We start from the raw sequence: 24,593 nt of genomic DNA on the forward strand, positions 1-24,593 counted from the left end.
TTCAGAGCAATAATTGTGTCTTAGTATGGCTGGGAACCCTATTTATTATCCCCATTTTACAGGACAGAGGCAGAGAACTGAGGCTGTCTGTTTCCACAGCTTGGTTAGCATTGACTCCACCTGAGAAACCAGGAGCCAGGTCTTACTGTGTAATACAGCTCCCCAGCATCTTCCCCTAGGCTTTAATTAAAAATAATAGACAAGGACACCGCGGTCCTGGACAACCTGGTTTTGTAAACTCCCCTATTCTTTCATTATGGAAACCATTCTGGTGCTCAGACTCAGAAAAGTAAAAAAGCAATCTTGATTTCAGCAAATTTCAAGTCATTTTATTCTGCCCTGTCCAGAGCGGAGCAAAACCTGTCGGCAGGTCTAAGGCTGGAGGCATGGCTTTGTTCAAGGCGCAGGCAGACGTTTAATTTGTAGGATACAGAGCTGTAATTTTGAAAAAAGCAAGCTGAAAACTCTGTGCTCCTCTTATTAACGAGTTTCCCTGCCAGGGGGAGGGCTGCACGGCTGCACAGTGAAGACAGATGCCTTCATCAGCTCTGCGCCCAGGTCTGAAATCCCAAAAATCCATTGACACGAGTGTTTCTGTGCTAAAGGCAGTCAGCAGAAACATTCTGCAAAGAATCAGAAGTTTCCTTCATTTGTGCCCGTGCCCTCACCCCTGCTTCCTCAATCCTAGAGCAAATAATGACATTGCCTAGGTCAAACGCGGTCAGAACAATGCCTGCTGTGTTCCTGGGCTGGGAGTGCAGTTTGACAAGGGCTTTGTCACCCCACAGCTGATCACGATCGCTGCACTGTGATATTCCTGAACAGGTCGCTACAAAAACTGGGGTGGGCACACGGGACACGCTTCCAAAAACGCCACGAGCAAACCCTGCTGTGAGCGCACACGAGGAGACGCAAATGGAGGAACTGCTCTTGTACCACATCACGAGATGTTCCTTTCCTCTCCCCAGTTGTCCTTTTTACATAACTTTACTCAGGAATCCAAGTTCTCGCTCTTCTGCTGTTGTGTGTGCTTGTCGAGTTGATATGAAAACATTGCACTCATTATCACAAACCGTGGGTAATTTCTGCTCTCAAAGAAAAATATAGGAACGTGAAAGACATTCATGTGCTATCAGCTCTGAGGATGTGCAACGTTCCTCGTGTTTCCCTGGGGTAACAGGCGGCACCCATGCTGTTCTGTTCCTTAATGTTTATGCTATGATGTCCCTTGAAGTTTATGACAAAATCCATTCCCAAGTCCAAGATTGTTTGCTTTCTGCTCCCCTAGAAGTAACAAAAAGAACTGGTACTTGTTAAAGGCATGGCAAAGGAGCTGCTTCTAGAACTGAAGTTGCAGAGGCAGCCAGGCAGCCAGCAACCCACCTGCTGACTGACAGCAGTGTCTGGGGAACTCAAAGTGTTTATTTCCTCCTGCCCTTGGTCTTTTGGGCAATTGCTTCCATGAAATGGATGGGAATGTCACAAACATTAAATTCCTAAAGTCTGTTTAATGACTTATACATGTAAATGCATGAATGATTCGGGAGGTATGTAAAACTTCAGAGTTGTTCTTCTTGATGCCTGACAGAGTACGCAGAGGAAGAATCTTACTACTAAAAATAATGTTATTGTTGAACAAGTTGAAAGCGAAGAAGGCCTGAGCAGGCTGCGAGGCTGAGTCCCTCTCGATACAACTGCCTCTTAGTGTCAAAGGAAAAAGGGAATGAGACGGGGGAAAGCAGATGTAAATTACTCCAAGACTGCATTAAATAGGTGTGAAGGCATTAAAAACACACTGGTGAACAAGAGTGAATAGAGCAAAAAAAAACGAAATTCAAGAACTGAGGCAGAGACTCCACTAAACAAGTATGCATGCATCAGTCCTTTATTGGTGCATCAACAACTTCTGCAATTCAGGGTACGTGTTTAAGGAAATATATTATTCCAAACGATCCGTACTGATGACACAAAGCAGAATGTTATACCACTGGGTTACATCGGTAAGACTCTTAGAAACATTTGCTCACACCGCTCACTGCTGCAACGGGAACACGCGCTACCTACATCAGTGAAAGTCCTTGCTCGACATCTGCTAAACGTGTAAACTCGGACAAGCTTTTAAAGTGCTGTTAGAACCATGAGATGTGCATCTCTTCATACAATATAAAATGCTCGTGAAAGGCCACATGATTAGAGTGTGTTAGGCCTTCTTTAGTTAAAGAAGGAATTTAGTGCTGGTGAAACGGCCAGACTAGCACCAGGAAACTGAAATCCTTTATTTAGGCAAAGGTCTGTACCTGTTTTGGCCAGTAAAACAGTATTAATAACCCAGCTCTCAGCAAGCCCACTCCCAAAGTAAACATTTCAGTTTCCAGGGCCTTTTTAATTATTGACCTCTGTGCTGAAGTATTCAGCAAGGACATTAGTGCTTGTTTTGAATTTTTATGGGAGTAAGTGGTAACAGTAAGGACAAACCCTTATCTTGCAGGCTTTCCGGACTGGTGTGGACAAGTGATGCCTTCCTGCCACTACCTGAGCCTGTGCCCCACAACGCATCTGCTCTAAAACATCTGTAACTAAGACCTTGCTGCACAATTAATAACTGCTCAGTGCAAATGTATTAGCGATGTTTAGAGATCCGTCCTACTAGTACCAGGATGCCATTTTTGTGACACTTCCATAACTATGGTTAAGGACAGGTAAACGCTGGTAAAAAGATATTTAAAAAATCCCTAACATTCACAATCTATTTTAAAAAGGGGAGTTGTCCTTTAAATGTATTCTGTTCAGGAGAGTTCAGAACTACACAAGGTTTTCCAACTCCACCAATATCCCCTTGTTACTTGTTCTTCGGAACAGTGTGTCAGCCTGTAACAGTATCAGCTTTTACACAGATGAATTACAGCAGTTCAGTTGATGTTTTTTTAAACCAAAGAGATTTTATTGTCTAGGCAACTAAAGAAAACATCCACACAGTGATACTGACACATCGCCCTCAAATGGAACTCGCACTCTGTTAGTGGATTTGCTAGGCAAATAAAATAAAGCAAAGCTAAACACTGGATTAAATAAAACTAAGCTTAAATTTAAAAATACTGCAACTGAGAAATATCCCAAAAAAATGTTTTTACACACTTTCATAAATCCATCCAAGATACAAAGCTAAAAAAAAAAATCTAAATGTTGCTCCCAAACGTCAACACATTTGCAAACATGGCAGACAATAAATACTTATCTTCCACTTCTACAGCACTTTTGTTTCAAAGACACCCAAAGATAGTCACCTTGTACACCTCTCTGAGGTAGGTATTCTGTCTGTTTTACAGGTGGCAAGCGGTGAGGAAGAGCTCCTTGTCCAAGGTGCCTCACCTCTTCAGTGTGAAAGCTGAGAACACGATTTAGGATTGATAGTCTCTTGGTCTCGTTCCTAGACAGCATTGCATCTCAAGTAGTTATAACAGTGTAATCTTCAAGTTCCTTTGAACTGTCAGGTTATTTCTTTAGGTTCATAAGCATCGGCTTCTACAGCTTTTTTTTTTTCCTCATGATAGGCTAAAGCAAAGTGGGGTTAAACACTGGAAGCTAAGTGGTTTTCTATCAGAAACTCCCAACAGTGTGAATACCTACTTTAATACTGAATTGAAAAGAAACTTGGTCCTCAGTGCTTTTGGCAATTTATCCTTAATTATTGATGACTCGCTTTAGCAAAGCACTTACATAATTATGTTCCATTTTCAGTAAGACCCCTTCGGTATTTTAAGGTATTTCAACCTCAGCTGAGAACATCAGTGGAACATTCTTCCTGCAGAAAATAAGTTTTCACTGCACCAGTTTAGCTAGATGCCTTACCGAACAGAGGCCTTTAAAGCTTGCTAGACTGATTCCATTAGGAAAGTGGGTTTATTTCTGCCTCAAAATGTATGTTCTTGCTCCCCATTTGTAGAAGTGCAAGAGAGCGAACTCAAAACAGAGTGGCAAAGAACAGAATGCTAAGAGTATTTTAAAATTAATTAAAAACAAGCACATATTACAGGCATTAAAAAGAAAATCCCTTTCAGTAATATGCACCTTTACAGCACCTTTTAAAAGACCTCAAAGCAGTTACTGTTAAGCCTCACAACCTCTCTGTGAGGTAAGATTTATTAAACCAATTCCAACCTCCCTGATTCTGAGTGGTACGAGAAGTAGGGCAGTTTACCCAGCTTGTTTTGTTCTGACAATTAAACTGCGCCCTTCATTATCAGAATTAAAGTCTTGCTACTGAACAGTCATCAGTGACAAATCAAACACATTAAGGCAGAATGCAGATGAAGAAACCTCGAGCCTCCCTTCTGGATTAGCGCTCTGTCCTTCTAAAAAGGGCAAAACTTCTTACCTGTAAAGAATGAGAACCATCCCTTAAAGTGCTAATTTACAGTATTTGGAATCTGCTACAGCTCAGTAACACTGTGGCCATGAGATCAGCTACACCCAAGCCAAGCCTGTTTGAATGTATTTAACAGATGCAAATTAAGTTACTTCCCTAGCTACTCTATTTCCCTCCTGCCAGAATTTGAGATATTACAAAGAATCCAAGTATTTCAAGAAACATGCCTATGTTCTGATGCAGTGTAAACACCAAGGGGTTGATAGTTATTTTTCAAGCAACTAAAAACTACCTATGGAGGATTACTAAGTTTATTCAACACTTAACCAACTACTCGTTAATTTTAAGAAGGCTACCTTAAAGCTTAAAGGCCATTTCTCTCTCTAAAGCCATGACTTCACACAAACAATACGTTCTACTTCTGATGGTACCATAATACAGGGCAGCTTTGGAGATCCTCTTTCCACTAAAAACTGCACCAAATGAGCAGTTTCCCCCGCAAGGTCTGCTGGTTTGTGCAGAGTCTATTTTTTAGTATAAACAACGCAGATATATGCTTCCCAAACCCTTAGATTAATTTAATTACACTGAAAACATAATATGAAGAGACTAATTCTGTAAATTAGAGGCTACATTGTTATGTTAGTGTTGAAGAAGCCCGGTTTTGTATGTCTGCTCAGAGCACACACACAAAGAAAAGATTGTTTCAGGAATCAGGTTTTAGCTGCCAGTGTATACCACCTGCCAAAGTACTATAAATTAGCATGCGAGAAGATACCTATTTCAAACCAGTTGGCAAAGTCACTAACCACAGCAAACCTGTGCATCTCGGCCATCGTTAAGTTAATGCGCTTTTCAAGCTCTGTGAACGGAATTTTATGATTACATACAGCTTATCTGGAAATCCAGAATTTTATTCCGGATCAGTGAGGTAGTAGCTGTACCCATCCTCATGCAGTTGTCACACCTCCCCGAAGTTGGTGTGTCCCGTCTCCTTGGCATGTTCTCTGGCTTCCACTTGTCCTGTCAGTCCCTTCTGGCACACCATGCAGCGCAGCGTAAAGCGATTCACGTCGGTAAACTGCCTCTTCCTTCGAGCTTCATCTGCTAACTCCAAAGCTTGTGCAAGAACAACATCGTCAGTCGTAGAGAAAATGGTCTGGGGAGGAACGTCCGAGTCAGGGATTTTACGCTCAAGGGGATCATAGTGAATGCCATCGTAAATTAACAGGACCCGCTTGGTGTAACCAGCATCTTCCCCAAAACGGTCGATTCGGACGGTCTGCGTGTCCACCACACAGATTTCACACTGGTAAAACTTGGATAAAATGGACACCTCGATGGCTCCTCCCCAAGTTTCTTCTCTCCTGATCCAGTCGCAGTACTCCCTGTTGGTTTTCCCTAGCACTGCCTCACAGTAAGACTCGGGATCGCTCGCTACTATCTGGGCTATGAGGCTGCGCATCTCTGGAGCACAGCCGGGGTCGTACACGCCCCCCTCCACCACGTAGTACACACTGGTGAATAGACAGGAGTTATCTGCCGGCACCACCCTCCGCACCAGCACCGGCGCCACTTCCCTGACTGAGTTGGCCATGGTTCTTTTTGCAACTGCAGGCGGGTCAGCGCCGGGCTTGGACAGATCCTCCTCGACGATGAGAGTGTCCCCTGGCAGGGAGAGAGGGTAGTTGAGAGAGACGTGGGTGGGAACTAACAATGCTGCCTGGGGAACCCAAAAAGGGGGGAACCCAAAAAGATGGGACAACCCCCCAAAGGACCGGGAGGGATAGACACCACACCCCCCCAAAGGACCGGGGGGAGAATACACCCCTCCCACCCCCCCCAAAGGGGGGGGGGTGAGGGGGGCCGAAAGCGGCTCGTCACTGCGGCCTCTCGTCTCCTGCCCTCCGAAGGCGCCTCCGCCGCAGACCGCTCGCCTTCGTCGGCCCCGCACCGGCTCCGCGGAGCCGACCCGGAGGAAGAGGAGAGGAGGCCCCGTCCCGACGGCAGCTCGGCCAGGCCCGCGGAGGAAAGGCGCCGCCGCCCGCCCTTACCCGAGTGGATGCCGAGGTCTCCCAGCCGCCGCTCGCCGTCGCTGAGGTCGAGGCTCCGCGGGGGGAAGCCGAGGAGGAGGCGCTGGGCCGGGGCGGGGACGCCGGTGAGGGCGGCGAGGGCGGCCTGCATGTCGCGGAGGCGGGAGTGGGCGGTGAGGCCGGGCAGCGGCTGGCTGCCGCCCCGGGCCTTGCAGCGCAGCCGCAGCATGGTGCGCGGGGCTACCCCGCGCTGCCGCCGCCGCCGCCCCGACTGGCCGCCGCTTCCGCTTCCGGCCCGCTCCGCCCACCAGCTCTCGCGAGATTTCCCGCCGCGCCCCGTCATTGGCCGCGGGGCGCCGCCTGCACCCGGCCCCGCGCCGGGCTGCGGCCAATCAGGGCGCCGCCCTCGCAGGGCCGGCGGGGAGGGGAGAGGCGCGCGCGGGCGCGCGCGCGCGCGGCGGCCGACCCTCAGTTTGGTCGGCACGGCGGGCACGCCCCCCTTTGTGACGTCACGCAGGGCGCCCTCGCACCGCCCGCTTGCCGGCGCGCAATTTGCGTGCGATTTGCGTGCGATTTGCATGCGATTTGCATGTGATTTGCATGTGGCGCGGCGCGCAGCGGGGCCATGGCGGCGGCGGCGGCGCGGGCGGGCGGCACCGTGCGGGGCAGCAGCGGGGCCCTGCGCGGCGGGGAGAAGCAGTGCTGTGAGTCCGGGGGGGCACGGGGAAAGGGGGGAAGGGGGGAGGAGAGGAAAAAAAGGGAGGGGAAAAAAAAGGGGAAAAGGGGAAAAAAGAAAAAAATGGGGGAAAATGAAAAAAAAAGGAAAAGGGAGGAAAGGGGGAGAAAAATGAAAAAAAACGGAAAAAGGGGAAAAAAAGGGGGGAAGAGAAGGGGAGAGAAAGGAAAAAATGGGGTAAAAAAGGAAAAAAAAGGGAAAAGAAAAAAAAGCGGTTTCCCCCCGCCGCGTGTCCCTGGCTGCAGCCCCCTGGTGCCGCTCGACCCCGGCCCCTCGTTGCCGGCCGCCGCCCCGCGGCTCGGTGCCGGTGTCGCCTCGGTGCCGCCGGCAGGTGCAGCCCTGCACATCGCCTCCTTGGCTGCCGGTGACGGTGTTAGCAGCGGGGGGCACGGCTGCAAGGGTCCCTCCGTCCATCCATCCGTCCGTCCGTCCGTCCGTCGGTGTGCCGAGCCCCCTGCTGATGCGCTGCCCCCCGCTGATGCGCTGCCCCCCTGCCGTCCCCGCAGCGTGGGCGTCCTACATGACCAACTCGCCCACCCTCATCGTGATGATCGGGCTGCCCGCCCGCGGCAAGACCTACGTCTCCAAGAAGCTGACGCGCTACCTCAACTGGATCGGGGTGCCCACGCGAGGTGAGGGGTTTGGGGGGCCAGGGGTGGCCGGGGGCTGCTGGCCGAGCGTTGCCACCCTCACCGGTGTGACTTTTTGTGTGTGAAGTGTTTAATTTAGGGGTGTACCGCCGGGAAGCAGTGAAGTCGTACAAGTCCTATGATTTCTTCAGGCACGATAACAAGGAGGCCATGGAGATCCGCAAGTAAGTCAGGGCGCTGTGCAGGTCTGGTTACTCTCAGGTGTTGGCAGCCTGCGTGCATGCATGAAGGAGCGGTTAATGCCCACAGAATCGTGGCAGGAGGCAGTGCAGCCCATGCAGGGCTCCTGCTGAAGGGTCTCCTTGGGGCAATTTTGTCACTGACCAGGAAAAATAGACAGACACAAAGACTGGGCTCTGGGCGCCCAGAGGGGCATGAAATGTGAGGCTCTGGGCACCCAGAGGGGCATGAAATGTAACGCTCTGGATGCCCAGAGGTGCATGAAATTCTGGGTACAGATCCCCTGTGGTCTCACCAGGCGTGGATTTGTGCCCTTGGGGTCTCTGGTGGGGGCTGGCCTCATGAGGGCAGCCACAGCCTGGGCTCTGCGGGGAGCCTCAGCTGGCAGAGGGAGCGATGGCAGTGTTCCTAGAGCGGGGATGAGGGCATAGGAAAACAGGGATTTAAACAGGATTCAGCTTTGTAGAGCCCCAGGGACTCGGGAGGAAGCAGGGCTGGGTGTCCCGCGCAGGGAGAGAGGAGTTTGGTTCTCTCCCTATATCAGTGCCAGAGCGGTGATTCAGAGGACCCCAAATCTGAGTGCTGCACACCCGCTGCGACAGCGTGTTTCTCTCCTGCAGGCGCTGTGCCTTGGTGGCTCTGGAAGATGTGAAAGCTTACCTCCTGGAGGAGTGCGGGCAGATCGCCGTAAGGCTCTTCTCAACTAAACACACCTGTGGGGGGTTTATGTCTGCGTTGTTCAGAGCTGCCCAGGGCATTTGGGAACCCAAGTGTAATCCCAGATCACGTGGGGCTGGTTTAAAAGCTGTAGATAAACTTGCTCATTGCCACTTCTTTTCTGGCAGGTGTTTGATGCGACCAACACAACTCGAGAAAGACGGGACCTGATCTTAAATTTTGCTAAAGAAAACGCTTTCAAGGTAGGGTCCCCGCATTTAACTTGTAATTGGAGTTGCTGTACCAAAGCTGTTACTGCTCCCTCGGGTAATGCTGGTTTAAGATAGAGCTCCTGCTTCTCTGAGCCGTATCTCATCGCCTCCCTCACAGGTGTTCTTCGTGGAGTCCGTCTGTGACGACCCGGAGGTGATCGCTGCCAACATCCTGGTGCGTGCGGCACTTCCAGGCCCAGCTCTCACTGCCCGTAGGAGATCGGTGCAAGGTCACTGGTGCCGGTGGCTTACGGGAACGACGGCAGATTGTTGGCACTAGAGGAGTGCCCAGCATCAGGGAGCTCTGAGTCCCGGTCGGGCTGGCACCAGAGGTGGCTGTGGTGCTGCTTGCGGACATCTCCTCCGCCCCTGCTTGCAGCTGGGCAGTCGGTGCCTCCCTTGGAGGGCAGCCACAGGCCAAAGCCCTGCGGTTGTCACCTCGCCGCTGCAGCCTGTGGGAAGCACAGGGAGGGCTGGTGCCTAAAAACGCTCGCGGTCTGGTTTCCTACCTCCCACCTCGCAAATTAGCAGTTAAGGTTTGTAGGCTTACAAAAACTAAAGGTGCAGTTATTTAGCCCGGAAATCAAACGGAGCTGAGAAATGTTTGACCTTGAGCGTGGCTTTATCGTCAAGGGAGGACAGGCAGCGAGCGGCTCGCGGGGACGGGTGGATGGCGAGCCAGCTGTGTTTGTACTGGGGCCAAGCGCTGCAGCGTGCCTCCAGAATCGCCTTTTGTTGCCTTGCCAGCAGCAGGTTTTTCCACAGGGCGGCATGAGACAATGTTTACTTGTTTCAGAAGGGAAGAATAATGTTATTCAGCAGCGCTTTTGCTCCGTGTCGAGTTTGCTTGACTTTCACGGAGTGTCACTGTCTGTTGGCCAGGAAGTGAAAGTTTCCAGCCCCGACTACCCGGAGAGAAACAGGGAGAACGTGATGGATGATTTCCTGAAGAGGATCGAGTGCTACAAGGTCACCTACCAGCCCCTGGATCCCGACGAGTACGACAAGTAAGGAGCAAGGCCCCGGGCTGTGTTTTGTCCTCGCGCTCCGGTGCACGAAAGCGTGAGCTGCTTTGCTTTGTTGCTTTTGTCCTCTGGCTCGAGATGCTGCAGTGCTTGTGCTGAAGCCTCTGCTCTCGCAAAGCGAGGTTGCTCGCGTGAAGGTGATATCCTCGGGCCCCAAGGGATGATTTGAAAGTGATGCTCCTTGTTTAGCACGGCAGTTCAGTGTGTCTCCTGCCTGCTGAGGCAGCCCAGTGGTAGTGCTGATGCCTTTAACACAGGGTAAATAGCTAGATTACACCCGCAGATGCACGTGTGTCATTTTTAAAACCAGTCGTGTGGGTGTTCTTATTTTATGTTGACTCCAGAGATCTTTCCTTCATTAAAGTGATCAATGTGGGACAGCGGTTCCTAGTAAACAGAGTCCAGGATTACATCCAGAGTAAAATCGTCTATTACCTAATGAACATTCATGTCCAGCCGCGTACCATCTACCTTTGCCGACATGGTGAGAGTGAATATAATCTTGTTGGCAAGATTGGTGGGGATTCTGGTCTGTCACCACGAGGGAAGCAGGTACGTTTTCTGGCAACACCCGGATTGCTGTATGTTTAAAGTGTCATGCAAACACGGTCCGAGCCTGGCACCTGGCTCTGCGCAGGTACAGCCCCGCGGCGCTGGATCTTGTCGCGGCAGCGGAGGGGTCAGCTGGCCCCGAAACGATGCTTCCTGCGCTCTGCTAACCTCCTCTGGCCTTTTCCAGTTTGCCCAGGCCCTGAAGAAGTTCATCGAGGAGCAGGAAATCGTCGACCTGAAGGTTTGGACGAGCCAGCTGAAGAGGACGATCCAGACGGCCGAGTCGCTGGGGGTGACGTACGAGCAGTGGAAGATTCTCAATGAGATCGATGCCGTGAGTGAGGGCACGGGGGGAGCACAACGCTGCTGGCAGCCTTCAGCTTTCCTAGATGGAAAGTGACATTAAAAACAAACCCACTGCAATAAACCTATATCCTGATCATCAGTCGAGCCTTCCAGCCACAGCTATGTATAACGTCCTCCGTTATCGGGAGGCTTAGGATCACTTGCTGCAGGGCTGAAAATGCCTGGAAGTATTATACCATGCTGCAAAGCAGCTGGTGTTGAGAAAGAGAACAACACGGAACGTCCCACGCCTCTGTGGCCCTGGCTGTAAAACTGTCCTGGGTGGACAAAGGTTAATGCTCCCACTCCAGTTCTTTCAGGCAAAAGAAATTGCAAGATTGTTGCTGTGGAAATGAACGCTCATTTTCATCCTTTGCAAACAATTTGCAATAAAAACGAAGCCCAGGGCCCTGACCTATCAGTATGTTATCTCAAATTAAAAATGAGAAAACAAGTGGTAATAATTTACAGCACATCTACCGGTTGTGCTGGGTGATTTCTTTGGCATTTCCAGCTTCCTGAATTTGCTGGTGCTGTGCTCTTGGGCTGCTTGCTTCTCCTTCCTGCACCTTGTGCAGGGGTTGGGAGAAAGAAACCACCTTGCTCAGCTCTGGGACTCAACAGCATTTGGAATTTTGATGATTGCCAGTGCTGCAGGTACAGCAGATGTAGGTGGTTCATCATTTCTAAGCCACCCTGGACCCGTGATGCACAAGCACGGTGTTGATTCTGAAATTTTCATCCCAAAACAGGATTTCTGATATTGGTCCCTTGCTATCTGTGTGTGCGTACGCGTTGTATTTTGCTGTGCTTCTGTTGAAACGAGCTGTGTTGTAACAAGTTCTGCTTCCTCCAGGGGGTATGTGAAGAAATGACCTATGCAGAAATTGAAGCCAAGTATCCTGATGAGTTTGCCTTGAGGGATCAAGAAAAATACCTTTATCGCTATCCCGGAGGAGAGGTGAAAGCACTTAGGGAAAACAATGAGCTACAGTGTGTGCCCAGCAGATGCACGACGTGTGAAGGACTTTGCATAATTTCAGCTTTCTGTCCCCACTGTTTGTGTTAGGAATGGAAACCGCTGTTCCCCAGCTCTCTTGTAGAGGAGGGGTATTTGGGTGTGTGTTAGGGCCGTGTGCTAATGATGCTGTGCTAATGGGGCCGCTAATGAGGCTCTCCTTGCCCAGAGGTTTCTGCACTACACTCATGGGCTGAGGCCTGAAGTGTCCCTGTGGAAAACCACCTCTGGCAGAAATGAGTGTGGGGGGGATACGGAGTCATTTCAACCTTAGTTAAATGTATAAGTTGTTTTATTTTTTATTTTAATGGAGTTACCAGTAATCTGAATCTTCCTGTAACCTGAGGGTTGCTGACATCCATTTCACCTCGTGCAGTTTCCTTTTTCTTTCCCTCCCTGTATTTACTGGATCACCCACGACTTCTGCAGTTTGTTTTAACCGATATTTTCCTAAATGCGAAGCCGTGCTAATTGCTACTTCTGCTTTCAGCGTATGTTTATAAAACCCCTTGCAAAACTCCTGTTTTGTTTTTTTTCAGTCCTACCAGGACTTGGTTCAGCGCCTGGAGCCGGTAATTATGGAGCTGGAACGTCAAGGCAACGTCCTCGTTATCTCCCACCAGGCAGTTATGAGGTGCCTCTTGGCTTATTTTCTTGACAAGAGCGCAGGTACAAAAATAAGCGCGTGATGTTAGGGGCTGGCTTCTATTTCTGCTTCCTTTTCAGAGTTTTTGGGAGGGTGGCTTGTAATTGCTGTTTTGATTTTTACAGCAGAGGAGTTGCTTAAAAAGGAAATAAAAACACTTGTGAAATGCTTTAACCGTTGCATTTCAGCAAAGCTTTGTAGGAAGCTCTGCTTGTGACGAGAGCAGGGGCAGAAAGCTGTCTTTTTGATGCCTGCCCTGATGTTTTTCTGCTCAGCCCTTGTTTCTGCAGCTGTTTCAACCAGTCGGCTTTCCAAAATCTCAATGGGATTAATTTTTAATAGAAGAACACATTTTTCTGGTGCATCAGTAGTCTGTGAGGGCTTGCCAGCAGTGCTGCACCTCTGAGTGGTGCTGATCCAGCGCATGGTGTGCTGGTGACAAGGTCCTGTGTTAAAACTCAGCGAAAGCATAAAATTCAGTGCAAAACTCTCATCAGTGCATGGGGACTTGCTGTGAAACTCACCAATTGACTTGGAGGGATAAATTGTGGGGGAAAAAAAAAGTACTATTTAGCATTATTCAAAGCAAGAAAATGATCAGGCAACCAAAACCCCAGACCCTAAGAAATGGAGGTGTTGCTCGAGGGTGCTGGTGGCTGGGGGAATGGACGGTGCATGCCCCCGCTCTGTGATGCAGGCCAGAGCTGTGCTCTGCCACGGCGTTTCTCCGCGCTGCCACTGGGGCGGGCTCCTCCGGATGGCGGTGTCCGCTGCTTGGCGGCTGGGTGGCTGCGCTGAAGTAGTTGTTACTGGAAAGAAAAGGGGATAAGGTGCACGGGTGACCCCTGCCTCTCTCACAGATGAGCTGCCCTACCTGCGGTGCCCCCTGCACACCATCCTCAAGCTCACCCCGGTTGCATATGGTACGTGCCTCCTGTTTTGTTTTGTTTTTTAATTTTTATAATTTTAATTTTTCCCTGGTTTCTACGAATCTGATGGTGGTATCTGTGTGCAGAAGCAGCAGGACTTGCTCTCAGTGCTCCTGGAGATGTTCTGAACACAAAAAGGCACCGAAGAGTGGGAGGTTTTGGGGGGACAGTGGAAGGGGGATGGATGTTTTTTGGGTTTTGTTTATCGACGTGGGGACACAAGTGGTCTCCCACAGCTTCTCTCTTAAATAATAACAACCGTCTCTGGGCTTTATTTGTTGATGAAGAAGCCCGTGTGTTCCTCAAGCCTGGATTTGCCTCTGGGTGCAGTGAGTTAAAAGCAGCTTAGCTGGATAAGCCTGCGGTTCTCTTGACATGTGGCTGCCTGCAAGGTGTCGCTGTGCCTTTACAGTGAAGGTCAAAGCCAGAGAGTGATTTAAGTGTAAATTCTTGGTTAATTTGCAATGAACTGCTTATGAGTTTTTGGCTGTTGTTTTGTTTTGTTTTTAAACAAGTAACAAACTTACTTCTGCTCACTTTACATGCTCTTTTTAATACATTTTAAAAAATAGATAATAAAATAAATTACATTTCCTCATGTAAACTTCTCTTTCTTTTTGGCAAAGGTTGTAAAGTGGAGACAATTACCCTGAACGTGGAAGCAGTGAACACCCACCGTGACAAACCTTCTCTGAACTCAGTAAGTCTTGGTGCAGAATTTTGGCTTTTGTTTCAGGCCGTCACCAAACACTTGCCTTCTTTGAATACAACTAAACTGAGACAGTAACTTCTTAAATTCTTAAGGTTCTTAAATACCTGCTAGAAGTGGCTGGTTGCTTTCAGTGACCAGAAAGACTTTCTTCAGAAATAGTCCCCAGAAGTAGGACTCATGGTTTGTAGAATTGCATGTGCTTCCCAAACAAGAGGGAGATATTTGTCAGAATTATTCTAGGGAGCAGAACAGAGAAGCTGCAGTCAGTGTGGTCAGGATGTACTGTTCAATTTCCAGGTCTTGTTCTCAGTTTTTAATGAAGTGCTTGTTGACGTGTGTTTGTGTTGATTGCGGTAATTCCAAAAAGACATGTCAGAGTATTTAAAATGAATTCTTCTTGCTGTCTTCATCACCTTCGTCTCCTTCGGAGAGCCATAGGAGGTACCAGGCTGGGCACAGAGGCTGAGCCTTGGGGTGGCTTTTGGTGGGGTTGGCAGCCCCCAGGACAGGCTTGGAGCTGTGCATGCCAGTGGAAAGCACAGGATTCATCCCTCGGTTTGCGATGATGTTTGTGGTTTGCTGAGAAATGTGGGGATCTTTGCCCTTGTCTCTGCAGGTCTGACCTGCATTTTACAGGCTTTCTGTGCAGCTTACAGCTGTGCTGCTGCTAAACCGGTGTGTGTGTATCAAAGCGTAGGGAGCAGGAGCTGAGGTCCGTGCTACCTCCTATGCTCTGGATCTTCTTGCAGCAGGAGTGGGAAGGTGCAGTGCTTCCAGCCCAGTCAGTAACTGGTTTTGGTTAGGAAGCCCTGCCTTTGCAGTGTCTCGGGTAACCATTCAGCCATCTACCTGGCTCAGCAGAGCCCCCAGGTATGTGCCAAATCTGTGAAGTTGCTGCTGTTTTCGGTGCTCACCTTTGCAGGCATGGTTTTGTTTTGCAGAGGGACTAAGCTCAGAGCACACGCAGGTGTCAGGGAATGAAATTTATGAATTGCTTGCAATCGGGCTCCCTGGTTAAACACAAACCAACTCGCTGCTATGAGTAGATCTGATCTAACTGATCACGTTTTGCGTTCTTTTGGTGCATTTAGGCTTTTTGCTGCCTCCTGTCGTTGTAGGAGGTTTTATAAAGCTCTCTAAAGGCGAAAAGTTATTTGCCAGTTGCCTTGAAAGCAGTTATTTTTGTGTCCTGGCATAGAAAGGGCAGAATCAGGAGCACCTGTATGCTGAGGGAATCCTAAACAATAGGTGGAAAACCTGGAACATGTATCTTAAGTTGGAGGGCTTGCAGAGCTAAGATGCCGAATGCTAAATGAGGATGTTCAGCAGGATTTTTGTGGTCCCATTCTGGTGGTGCCTAGTCAGGCATTTATTGCATAGCTACTTCTGTGTGATTCCTGCGTTGCAGTCATTGATGCTTGCTCTGTGGGGTCGGAGGCTGTTCCTGGTGGTTTGTGCTTACTTGGGAGCGCAGCTGCTTTGAGGCCAGAAGTACAAATAAGGGAAGTTTTCTACTTGATTTTTTTTCCTGAAGTTGATGGTAAAAATAAGTAAGCAAAAAATAAAGAATCCCAGAGAGAAGTAAAACTGCTGAAAAAGCAGACTTCTAGCAGACTTTGTGCTTGACCAGCCGACAAAGAGGTCGTTTCCTACCGCGCGCCTGGCGCTATTCAGCCACCGTCTGCTCGTGGCAGCAGCAGGAGGATCTCAGGTGCCTGAAGGTGTGTGACATGGCTGTAAACTCTGCTTCCACTTTTCCATTCCTTGCAACATCCTCTGTCTCTGCTCAGAACAACCTTCCCGCCAGCCAAAGCCCAGTGAGGATGAGAAGGAGCAGCCTCACCCCGCGGGCCAGCACAGACACAGAGCAGCGCCCGCGGCATCACAGCGTTGGGAGCAAGCCCCTCGACCCGCTGGGGCCCTTCCCCTTCCTGGAAGCTCGAGGTGGATCTGGTCGGCCGCGGCTGCCAGCCGGTGTCCAGGTGGTACCTTACCTCTGCTACCCCTCCCCAGCCACCCCGTGTGCCGCCGCTGTCACCCCACAGTGGCGCTGGTCCTGGCTGCAATCCCCTGCTGGGGTCTGGGATGCTGCCACTGATCCACTCAAAAATCATTCTGGATCAGGTGCCCTGTTTAAAATAATAATAATAATAAATCTCCCCACTGAACTAGAATTGTGGTGCCAGAGGGTTACAAAATCAGGCTCCATGCAGGCGAGTTCTCGTCAGTACCACAGGGTTTTTGTAGGGTGGTTGGTTCTGGGTAACATCTTGATTTCCGGCAAGAACTGGTCTGGGAAGAGTTACAGATTAAGAGTTCCCTGTCCAGGTTTGGTAGGGTTTGACAGTGACAGCCGAGCATTGCTCCAGCTGTGGCACAGCAGGTTGGGAATGCTTGGTGTTCGTGGTGATGGAGCCCATTTTCCTACAGATCCCATCAGTAGGTGGTTGAGCAAAGTTTGGGCTTCTGGTGTTTGGGTGCTGCTTGGTTTCTGACAGCTGGCTTTTCTTTTGGCTTGAAAGAACAATAGAGCTGTAGAATATCGCAAGCTGGAAGGGAGCCACAAGGATCATCAAGTCCAGCTCCTGCGCCCAGCACATAGGACCTCATCAGGATTGTGTGTGAAGCCCTGTTTGCTTCTTTGCTCATTAAAAATTGTCTCTCTTTGCTACGTTAGGAGTCTTTATGTGCCTGGGAGGTAGAACAGGCTGCACGCTGCCTCCCATCACACGAGGCAGAGGAAGCACAGGGGGCTCCTGGCTGGGATCCTTGTGTGGTTGGTTCCCCTTGGTGCAGTGTGAGAGCTCCTTTCAGCAGGACAGCCTGGGGTGGCTCTTTTGTAAGGGGTTTAATTTTATTTTTAAGATAACAACGGAGAACAATTTTTATCTTGGATACTTTTCAGCTTGATGTTTTCAAGCTAGCTATTCAGTGAGCCCTGCTTCTTGTCCTTCCAATTAGTAGAGTAAGTGGTCAGAGGGAAAGGGGCCATGTACAGGTGAACACTGCTGGTGTTTTCACCCTTGGCAAACGTCAGCACGAGGCTTGGACATCTCCAGAGACCTGGGCTCCAGTGGGACTGGGTCAGACAGGACTGCTGGTGTTTGCATTAGAAGTGAGTTTGGCCCTTTGCTGTTATCTGATGAATCACAGCAGGAGAGGACCGTGGCCTCCTGGGGTCCCAGGTGCTCTGAATTTGTTGGGGCAGTGAGCAATGAGCAGCTACTAGCCCAGTTTAGCAGCTGTTAGCCCCGCTTACTGTCAGCACCATGGGTCAGTCGTCCTTTTCCTGGCCCCAAACTGCAGGAGGGGTCAGTGCAGAGCCTGCGTCCAGCATTTGTGTCTCAGGGGAGGCAGAAGTGGGCAAGTCTGTGCTGAGTCTATGTGCTCTGCTTCTGAAGCCTCCCAGAGCTCAGGTTCCTTGGAGGTCTCTGCAGCTGCCCCTGCCCTGGCTGTCTGCTGTTGGCAGTCGTACCACTTATAATCGTAGCACAGCGTTGAAAACTCTGGAGCGTTTCAAGGCCTTCTGGAGTCGGTGTGGGTGGGGATGGGGAGTGCTGTTCCGAACCTCTCACCAGAACGGAGCCGCTCGAGGAGCCGCAGCAGGTGGCTCCATGGCTTGTAGCAGCGGCTGTGACACCAGGCCGCGGCGACCTCCCTGCCCTGAGACCCTCGGGTTGCTTCACTTAATTCCTCATCTGCTTCAGTGCTCTTCCTTTTGCTTCTAAACCGTCTCAAAAATGTACTACTATGAGCTCTCCTGTGCTCTTTCTTTTTCCTTTGCAGCCTCCAGTGGGAAATGCTTGCCTGTGAGTACCACTGACAGCAGCTGGTGTGTTGTGGTTAGTGAGTAGGCCTCTGGACTCAAGGTGCATGGAAACTGCTTTGGGGAAATCCCTCACTGAGGGGGGAACCACTGCTCTACAGGGCTCCTGCTGGTGCACGTGCATGGCCCCCAGAGCAGGATGCTGGAGCTTGCCCTGAGCACCCCGAGTCCTGTCCGTGGCCTGTCCCCGCTGTCAGCCTTGGGGTGCTGCCATAACGGGGCCCTGTGGGAGGCATCTTTTGGCAGTCTGCACGGGGTGCTGCTTGCCCGTGGCTCAAAGTGGGCTGCATGAGAGGGGGGCTCTGGTTTGTGTTGTGGGGAGCACGCTTGGAAAGCAGCTTCATGAATGAGCCTTGCTGTGCTGGTGGCATCGCCACCGCCTCCTCGCTGTCACATCCCCATGGGGGCACCTTTGGGGTGAGCAGGGCAGGGCTGGCTGTCTCCCACCACAAAGGGAGGACGTTCTCTTGTCTGTCGCCCCTCTCCAGGGAGCCAGCAGCTAGCATCACCCAGGAGACCTCGGGCTCGCTCTTGGCCTCTGAGTGAGGTGGGCGGAGGAGACATTTGCTGCTGCCGGGGGTGCCCTCGCCCCGCTGCGCGCCCGCTGGCCTCTAGGCCATCCCTCGGCACGACTCCTCTCTGGGCTTAGCAGACGCTTCTCCTCATGCAGGACATGCAGCGTTGATGTTTTTGTCTTGTAGAAGTTTGTCGCCTTTTATTTTTGTGGACCTGACTGTACAGCGTGCTATTTCCCCATGGGATGGCTCTGGGCAGGCACCGTGCCTGGCTCGCCGGCACAGCGCCACACTGCTCCCCACGTGCTCGAGATGCCCCCTGAGCACCAGCCTGCTTTTACTCGTCTTTGGGAGGCTTTGGGCATTGTACCTGTGTGGCTGTGGAGGCTGGCCTCTGGGGCTGCCGGCAAATCCTCTTGGCTGCTGGTGTGTTGCGTTCAAATTCAGAGAAGAAGTGAGTTTAGTGTAAAGAAAGTAAAGTGGCAGCCAGTCCCATTTCCTGGCAAATCAAGAAAAGAAGATTAAGGTTTGGCAGGGAGGTTGTGCCTGGGTTTTGACTGGAGGCTGGGTGAATCCAGGCACGGCTCCTGCTGAAATGGAGAGTTTCAGGTCGGTTTCAGCTCGAGTGGTGTTCCTCCACGTCTCAGTACTCCTGCTGGAATGTATTTGGCGATTTGGATGTACAGATTGTGTTTTTGTCAAAAGTCAGATTTTGCACTTTATCTTCGAAGTGAAGCTCTTCCAACTGTTCTTCAATGATACTCCCCTGCCTTTCTGCACAGCCAGTAATAACATGCATTTCTTGGGATAAAAATGGCCAATTTTGATCTGCCAATTGATCTTAAATGTATCTTTCCTGTTCCCTGGCTTTATGGCATCCTTAATAATGCTGCAGAGGAGCTTTCTTAATGATGAAGCAGCAGGACTGTCCTGCCAAAGCTGCAGAAGCGCACAAAACATCAGCTCGGGTGTTGGGGTAGCGCCTCTCACGGTGCCAGGGCTTTCCCTGGAATTGCCCAGCGGGTCACAATGCGAGCACTGGGACTTCCTCCTGACCCTGCCTGTCTCCCCAGGTTTCAGAGTTAACGGTGAAGGTGGGGGGGAAAGCTAAAAGAACCCGGGCTGGGGGAGCCTGCAATAAATCTGCTAAGTCATCAGATTGTTCCTATACTGAGTAACATTAATTTAGAATGAAATAAGAGAAAAAGTATCCACAGGCTAAAAATCAAGCCTTACTGAACCGTTCAGCTCTGCCTTTATACTCTGAACCAAAAGGAGCTGTGTTTAGAAAATGAATGTATATGCCAGCTTTGAAAAACTACTTTTCTAACACTGTGCTTCAAGTGTTTGTTTTCCCTTTGTTTTTTTTTTTTTTTAAAAAAAAAAAAAAAGATTCCTTGGAAGGGAGCTTGGTCCAACTTCCTTGATTCCTGTACAAATTCTGTCTTTATCTTGGTGTTTTGCTTGAGAAAACAGCATGTGAGCAGCTCTTGTGGATTAACTCTATCTGATGATGGCTGCTTTTCAGTGTTGCTCTCAGGAAAGCTGTTCAGATTTTTTTTTTTCCAATTCCAAATAAAAAAAATGCAGGGTCTGAGTTTCCTGAATGTTGGATCAAAATGTTGATGCTTATTGTTAATTGTCAGCGTGATAGCTGTGCTGTTTCCTTATTGCAAAACAGCACTGGTTAGGTTACAAGACAAAGTTCTTTTGCACATACCGATTGACACATCCGTTGCAGTCTCCAAAAATGCTGCAGCCGAGCAGAGCAGGCACTGAGCGTTGTGGCTCAGGTCCCTTGAGATCATTTGCTTTGCTCCAAGCCATTGAGTGTGCAGCAGCTGCTTTAGGCCGTCCTGGCTGCCAGGTTTTAATCTACGTGCTTGTGCGTTTGTAAATATCCAACTCACTTGTACTGACACGAGTGTGTTCTTGTCTTCTCTCCGACCCTCACGGAGGCAGTGCAAGGCATTTTATCAGAACTAGAAGTATTTCTCGTGGCTGATATGCAAAGTTATTACTGTAATGTTTCTTACATCTGTCCTGGAAGTGTAATTTCCTGTGGGAAAGGTGAATAAAACCGAGTAACCTCCAGTACCAAGTGGCTTCATTATTGCCTGCCTTCCAGCGAGACCCTTGCTGAACTGCAGCCTGCCTGGTGGCGGGGCTGGGAAGAGGCAGCACACAGAGCTCTGCGGGGGGCTGCAGGGCGATGCGAAGTGGGAAGCAGCACAGGAGATGTTATTTGCTCACGGACAATTGAATGAGTAAACCCTCGGGTAGATCTGCCAGGTAGCCCAGCTGCGTGGAGCTGTCAGACTGCTGCAAAGTGCCTGTGTCCATCCTGGTGCTGAGCTGGGCTCTGTCCCAGGATTTACCTCTTTTAGCCATGTTATAACCCATACCACTTCTCTCTTATTCACAGAGGATGGCTGGTTTAGCCATGTAGAGGCTGGTGGCTTCACCTCGAAGGCAGCCGGGACATCGGCGGCCGGGAGGAGCGCGGGGAGCCCCGAGCTGGCAGCACCATGGGGAGCACAGTGAGCCCTGGGCGCTCCGGCCAGCAGTGTCCTCGCTCGTGTGCTTCGCAGCCTCTGTGTCCTGTCCTTCCGAATGCTGAAATGTCTACCAGTGACACTGGAGAGATTTTATCATGAAGATTTTTAAACCGCTTTTAATGTGCATGTGTGCGTGTGAGCATGCGCGTCCTCGAGCCTGCTGGGAGAGGTGCGTGCTGCTCGGCCCCGCGGGGGTTGGGGTCATCCCCTGCACCTCTCCTCCCGTCGGATGGCGTGAGTATCTGCAGCGTGTGCGAGGACGAAGCTGTTTTCTGTACATTTCTGTACTTGCTGAAGTAGCTTTTATTGGAAGATGTTCTCAGCACGCCTAATCCCATTTAACTTTGCTTTCGTGGCTGCTGATTTGAATCCCCATATGTGAGCCTCTTTCTTTGGTTTGGGAAGGGTTTTTTTGCACGTGGCAAAGCAGAAGGTGTGTATGGGGTTGGCTGATCCCGGGAGAAGCTCCCTGTGAGGGGACAGAAGTGCCCAGTGCCCTCTGCAAACAGTCAAGCTGCCAGTGCTGCTGCCCGTGCTGCAAGCCTCGCCCTGTCCGCCTTTCTCCTGGGCTCTGTGGATGCTTTTCTCTCTTGCAACAGAAACTCCTCGTTCTGCCCTGCATTGTTTTGCTCCTGCATTCCACATTTAATGTCCTGTTCCTTTTACCTTTGCCAAAAACCTCTCAAAATAAGCTTGGATGTTTGTCCGTGCGTGCTTGCACACGAGCAGTGAATCCACAGGGCTCAGTTTGTAGACAGAGGCTGAGTAACATTAATTCCGCAGAACATTTCCTATTTCTCAAGTTACTGTTGTTTTCAGAGGCTGTGGGTGAGGTGAGGAGGAGCAGCGAGGCCATGCGTGCAGGGTTGTAAGCAGCACGTGTTTTTTTATTTGTTGTCTCTTGTACCAAGTTTTAGCCCCAAGTTTTAGGCAACACATTTCTAAACTTGCATACGATTAAGCTGTGAAAGTTACTGGTGTTTATTGCTGCCTTTCAGAGAGTTTAAGCTCTTTTAGTACTTAGGACACGGTGCAACTCCTGTGGCGCTGGCTGCCAGTTGCTGGAGCACCCTGCTGAGCTGGGGGGCAGGCGACCCCCCAGATGTTCAGTTTTGTCCCACGAGCCTTGACTCGTGTTTTGCCAAACTCCATTTGTCTCACTCCTACTGTTCTCAGACTCCTACTGTCTTTTATAACAAAGACAAACCTGTCAGGCTTGCAGTCCCGAGGTTGGGTGAAGAAACGGGCGTTTAGCTACAAGCAGGAGGCTGTTACGGACCTGCTGCTTCCAGTAACTCCAGGATCTGTGTGAGCAACCTCTGGGACCCAGCCCGCTTATTGTAAAGGCATAAATAAATGCCAGGCACACCCCACCTGACCCCCAGAAATGCAGGCTTTCTCTGCCCTTGCTGCCGAGGAGCTCAGCAGCCCGAAGCCTGAGGTTTACCTGGGGATTTTGAGAGCTCAGAGCCAGTTGTTTTAAACGTTCCCTGAGCTTTAATTCTCTACAGCTGAGATAGAGAGGGCCACGGGTACGGTGCTTAGAAATAAACCAGAAAAAGGGAAGGAGGGAAATGGGGGGAAAAAATGAAGGAAGAGGTTTGTAGCCTGCATAGCATAGCAGTGCTCGCTGATGCTTTCTGCCCCTTTCCGCAGTAATCCTCTAAACGCACAAAGCGGCGCCGGGACAGGCTGCCTGCCTCTTCAACAGACCTGCTGCACGGGAAGAGCCCGTGGAAACTCACTGTGAGATGTTAACGCACAACATGCTGCCGTGACCGTACACGGTGATAAGGAGTTAGTTACATTTGTATCATTGAGTAGGTATTGGGTGTACTGAGACAGATGTCTCTTTTTACCTGCCAGAACTCACAAATGTAGCTCTAATACATTGGCAGTCGTAACTGTTAAATCACTGCTAAAAATCGGGACAGAGCCTCCCAGACCCATCTGCAGGAGTCAGGATGCGAGCCTCAGTGCTTTAAAGCCTAAATATAGCTTCTCCTCCTGCTTTTTAACTTGTAAAAGGTGTAAATACGTGCGTCTGTAAAGCAGGGCATTAGAAAATTTTGTGGAGACCATGTGTGGGGGATGGCAGCGAGCGCATGCCTCTCCCCATGCCCAAACGGCCGGGTGGGTGCCAGGTATTTCCTTGAAACCACCTGATTCCCTTGGCACTATTCATGCAAATACCCCAGAATAAACAAAGATTGCACAATTTACATGAATTTAAGATTAGCAGGGGCTTGTGCTGTTGGTCATAGCAAAGCCATTGTGTTAGGCTAAGCAGGTCCAAGCCCTGTTCAAAGCACTCCAGTAGCTCCTGAAGGGCTGAGTGTAGCTGTGTGGAAGTGGACTTGTCTGCTTCATGAGCCTTGCACCAAGACTAGATCTTTTTCTGCATTTCCCTGTCTTTCTCCATCCATGTTCTGCATCAGAGGTGCAGTGAGCACTGCCACAGTGAATGCCGTCCCTGTGGTTTGGGCGCTTGCAGGCACAGCAGCGTTATGTCCTGGTTTAGAGAAAAATGTCATCAAACGTGCAAAATCTGTTCAATTTCTGCTGCCAGCAGGGCTGGGGCCCTGCCCTGTGCTGGTCTCAGGGTGCTGGCAGCGCTGCGCCTCGCTGCTGCTGCATCGCTGAGCGCTGCTCGCAAGCTGCATCTCTGCATGGCATGCCTGGCGAGGTGGATGTTCCGTGTTTACTTGCCATTTTGCTACATTACTGCTTTCTAATGATTTTTTTTTCAGCTTTTTAGGAAACAACAAAAAAAAGCAGTGTATGCAAACTTGTGTTGCGTGTCATGTATTCTTTGTTGTTATGCATAAATATCCCATGGGCATTTATTTACAATAAAGAGATTAAAGAAACCAAACTGCTTCCTCTTTACTAAATAACCAATTTTAAGTGTTTTTTTATTATTTTTTTTAATATATTTTTATTTATTTTTTAATTGGATCAACTGAAATCCACATTTTCAGGTTTCTTACGGAGCTGTTATGGTAAGAACATATTTTTCCTTTTTTTTCCCTAAAAACACATCTCTCTTCCATCAGAAGGTTAACTGGTGTTATGAATCTCTGATTTCCAGCATCTGCAGCTGGAAACCAGCCTGTCCTGCCACCCGGTCCCTCCACCTGTGTGCTCACCTTCCCCATCATTTGGAAGGTCCCTGAGCAGGCTGCGTTGTAGGATAACCCCAACTTCTTGCTCTGCTCCTGTCTGAGAGCAGAAATCTGGAGCGTGAGGATACACTAGAGGGAAGGTCTGTCCCCCAGGTAGCTGTGCATGTTTTACAGCTGTGTTAGTTGTTAACGGCACTCATTCTCTTGCAATCATATTTCCATTTTACGAGAGTTTCATAACTTAATAATTTAATTTTATAAGACTTTCATAATTTTACCTTTTAATTTTAGCCCAAACCTCAAGAGCAGCAGCAGTAATGTGTTGTGTCATGGATGTGATCAAGGAAAAAACCCTTTTATCCTGCTGACCCTGACTGTGCCTCGGAGCAGGAGGCACCTTGGGTACTGCTGTGCCCTGCCTGGTGCTCACGGCTGAGAGCCCCCAGGG

At 49.9% G+C, this 24,593-nt stretch overlaps 2 protein-coding genes across 5 annotated transcripts; one reads left to right on the top strand and one right to left on the bottom strand.

The window, feature by feature from the left end:
• Positions 1–1,869: 1,869 nt before the first annotated feature.
• On the bottom strand, positions 1,870–6,757 carry YOD1 (YOD1 deubiquitinase). The gene is made up of 3 exons (XM_035346854.1): positions 6,421–6,757; positions 2,533–6,034; positions 1,870–2,498 (listed from the first exon to the last, which is right to left on the bottom strand). Exons 1-2 carry the CDS (start codon positions 6,740–6,742, stop codon positions 5,328–5,330), a joined length of 1,029 nt encoding a protein of 342 aa, XP_035202745.1. The 5' UTR covers positions 6,743–6,757; the 3' UTR covers positions 1,870–2,498; positions 2,533–5,327.
• Positions 6,758–7,051: 294 nt separating this feature from the next.
• PFKFB2 (6-phosphofructo-2-kinase/fructose-2,6-biphosphatase 2) lies at positions 7,052–23,891 on the top strand. Of its 4 annotated transcripts, none has more exons than XM_035346852.1 (16): positions 7,052–7,103; positions 7,642–7,767; positions 7,853–7,949; positions 8,586–8,652; positions 8,811–8,885; positions 9,013–9,069; positions 9,777–9,901; positions 10,264–10,471; positions 10,659–10,805; positions 11,673–11,777; positions 12,374–12,503; positions 13,341–13,403; positions 14,036–14,109; positions 15,912–16,103; positions 17,908–17,930; positions 20,888–23,891. In XM_035346852.1, exons 2-16 carry the CDS (start codon positions 7,656–7,658, stop codon positions 20,901–20,903), a joined length of 1,491 nt encoding a protein of 496 aa, XP_035202743.1. In that variant the 5' UTR covers positions 7,052–7,103; positions 7,642–7,655; the 3' UTR covers positions 20,904–23,891. The 4 variants fall into 4 exon arrangements, with proteins under 4 accessions (XP_035202743.1, XP_035202742.1, XP_035202744.1 ...); XM_035346851.1 differs by lacking the exon at positions 20,888–23,891 and adding an exon at positions 18,436–18,818; XM_035346853.1 differs by lacking the exons at positions 15,912–16,103; positions 17,908–17,930.
• Positions 23,892–24,593: the final 702 nt, after the last annotated feature.

Source organism: Oxyura jamaicensis, chromosome 26 (genome assembly GCF_011077185.1).
Source record: "Oxyura jamaicensis isolate SHBP4307 breed ruddy duck chromosome 26, BPBGC_Ojam_1.0, whole genome shotgun sequence".
In the NCBI taxonomy this organism is placed as follows: domain Eukaryota; kingdom Metazoa; phylum Chordata; class Aves; order Anseriformes; family Anatidae; genus Oxyura; species Oxyura jamaicensis.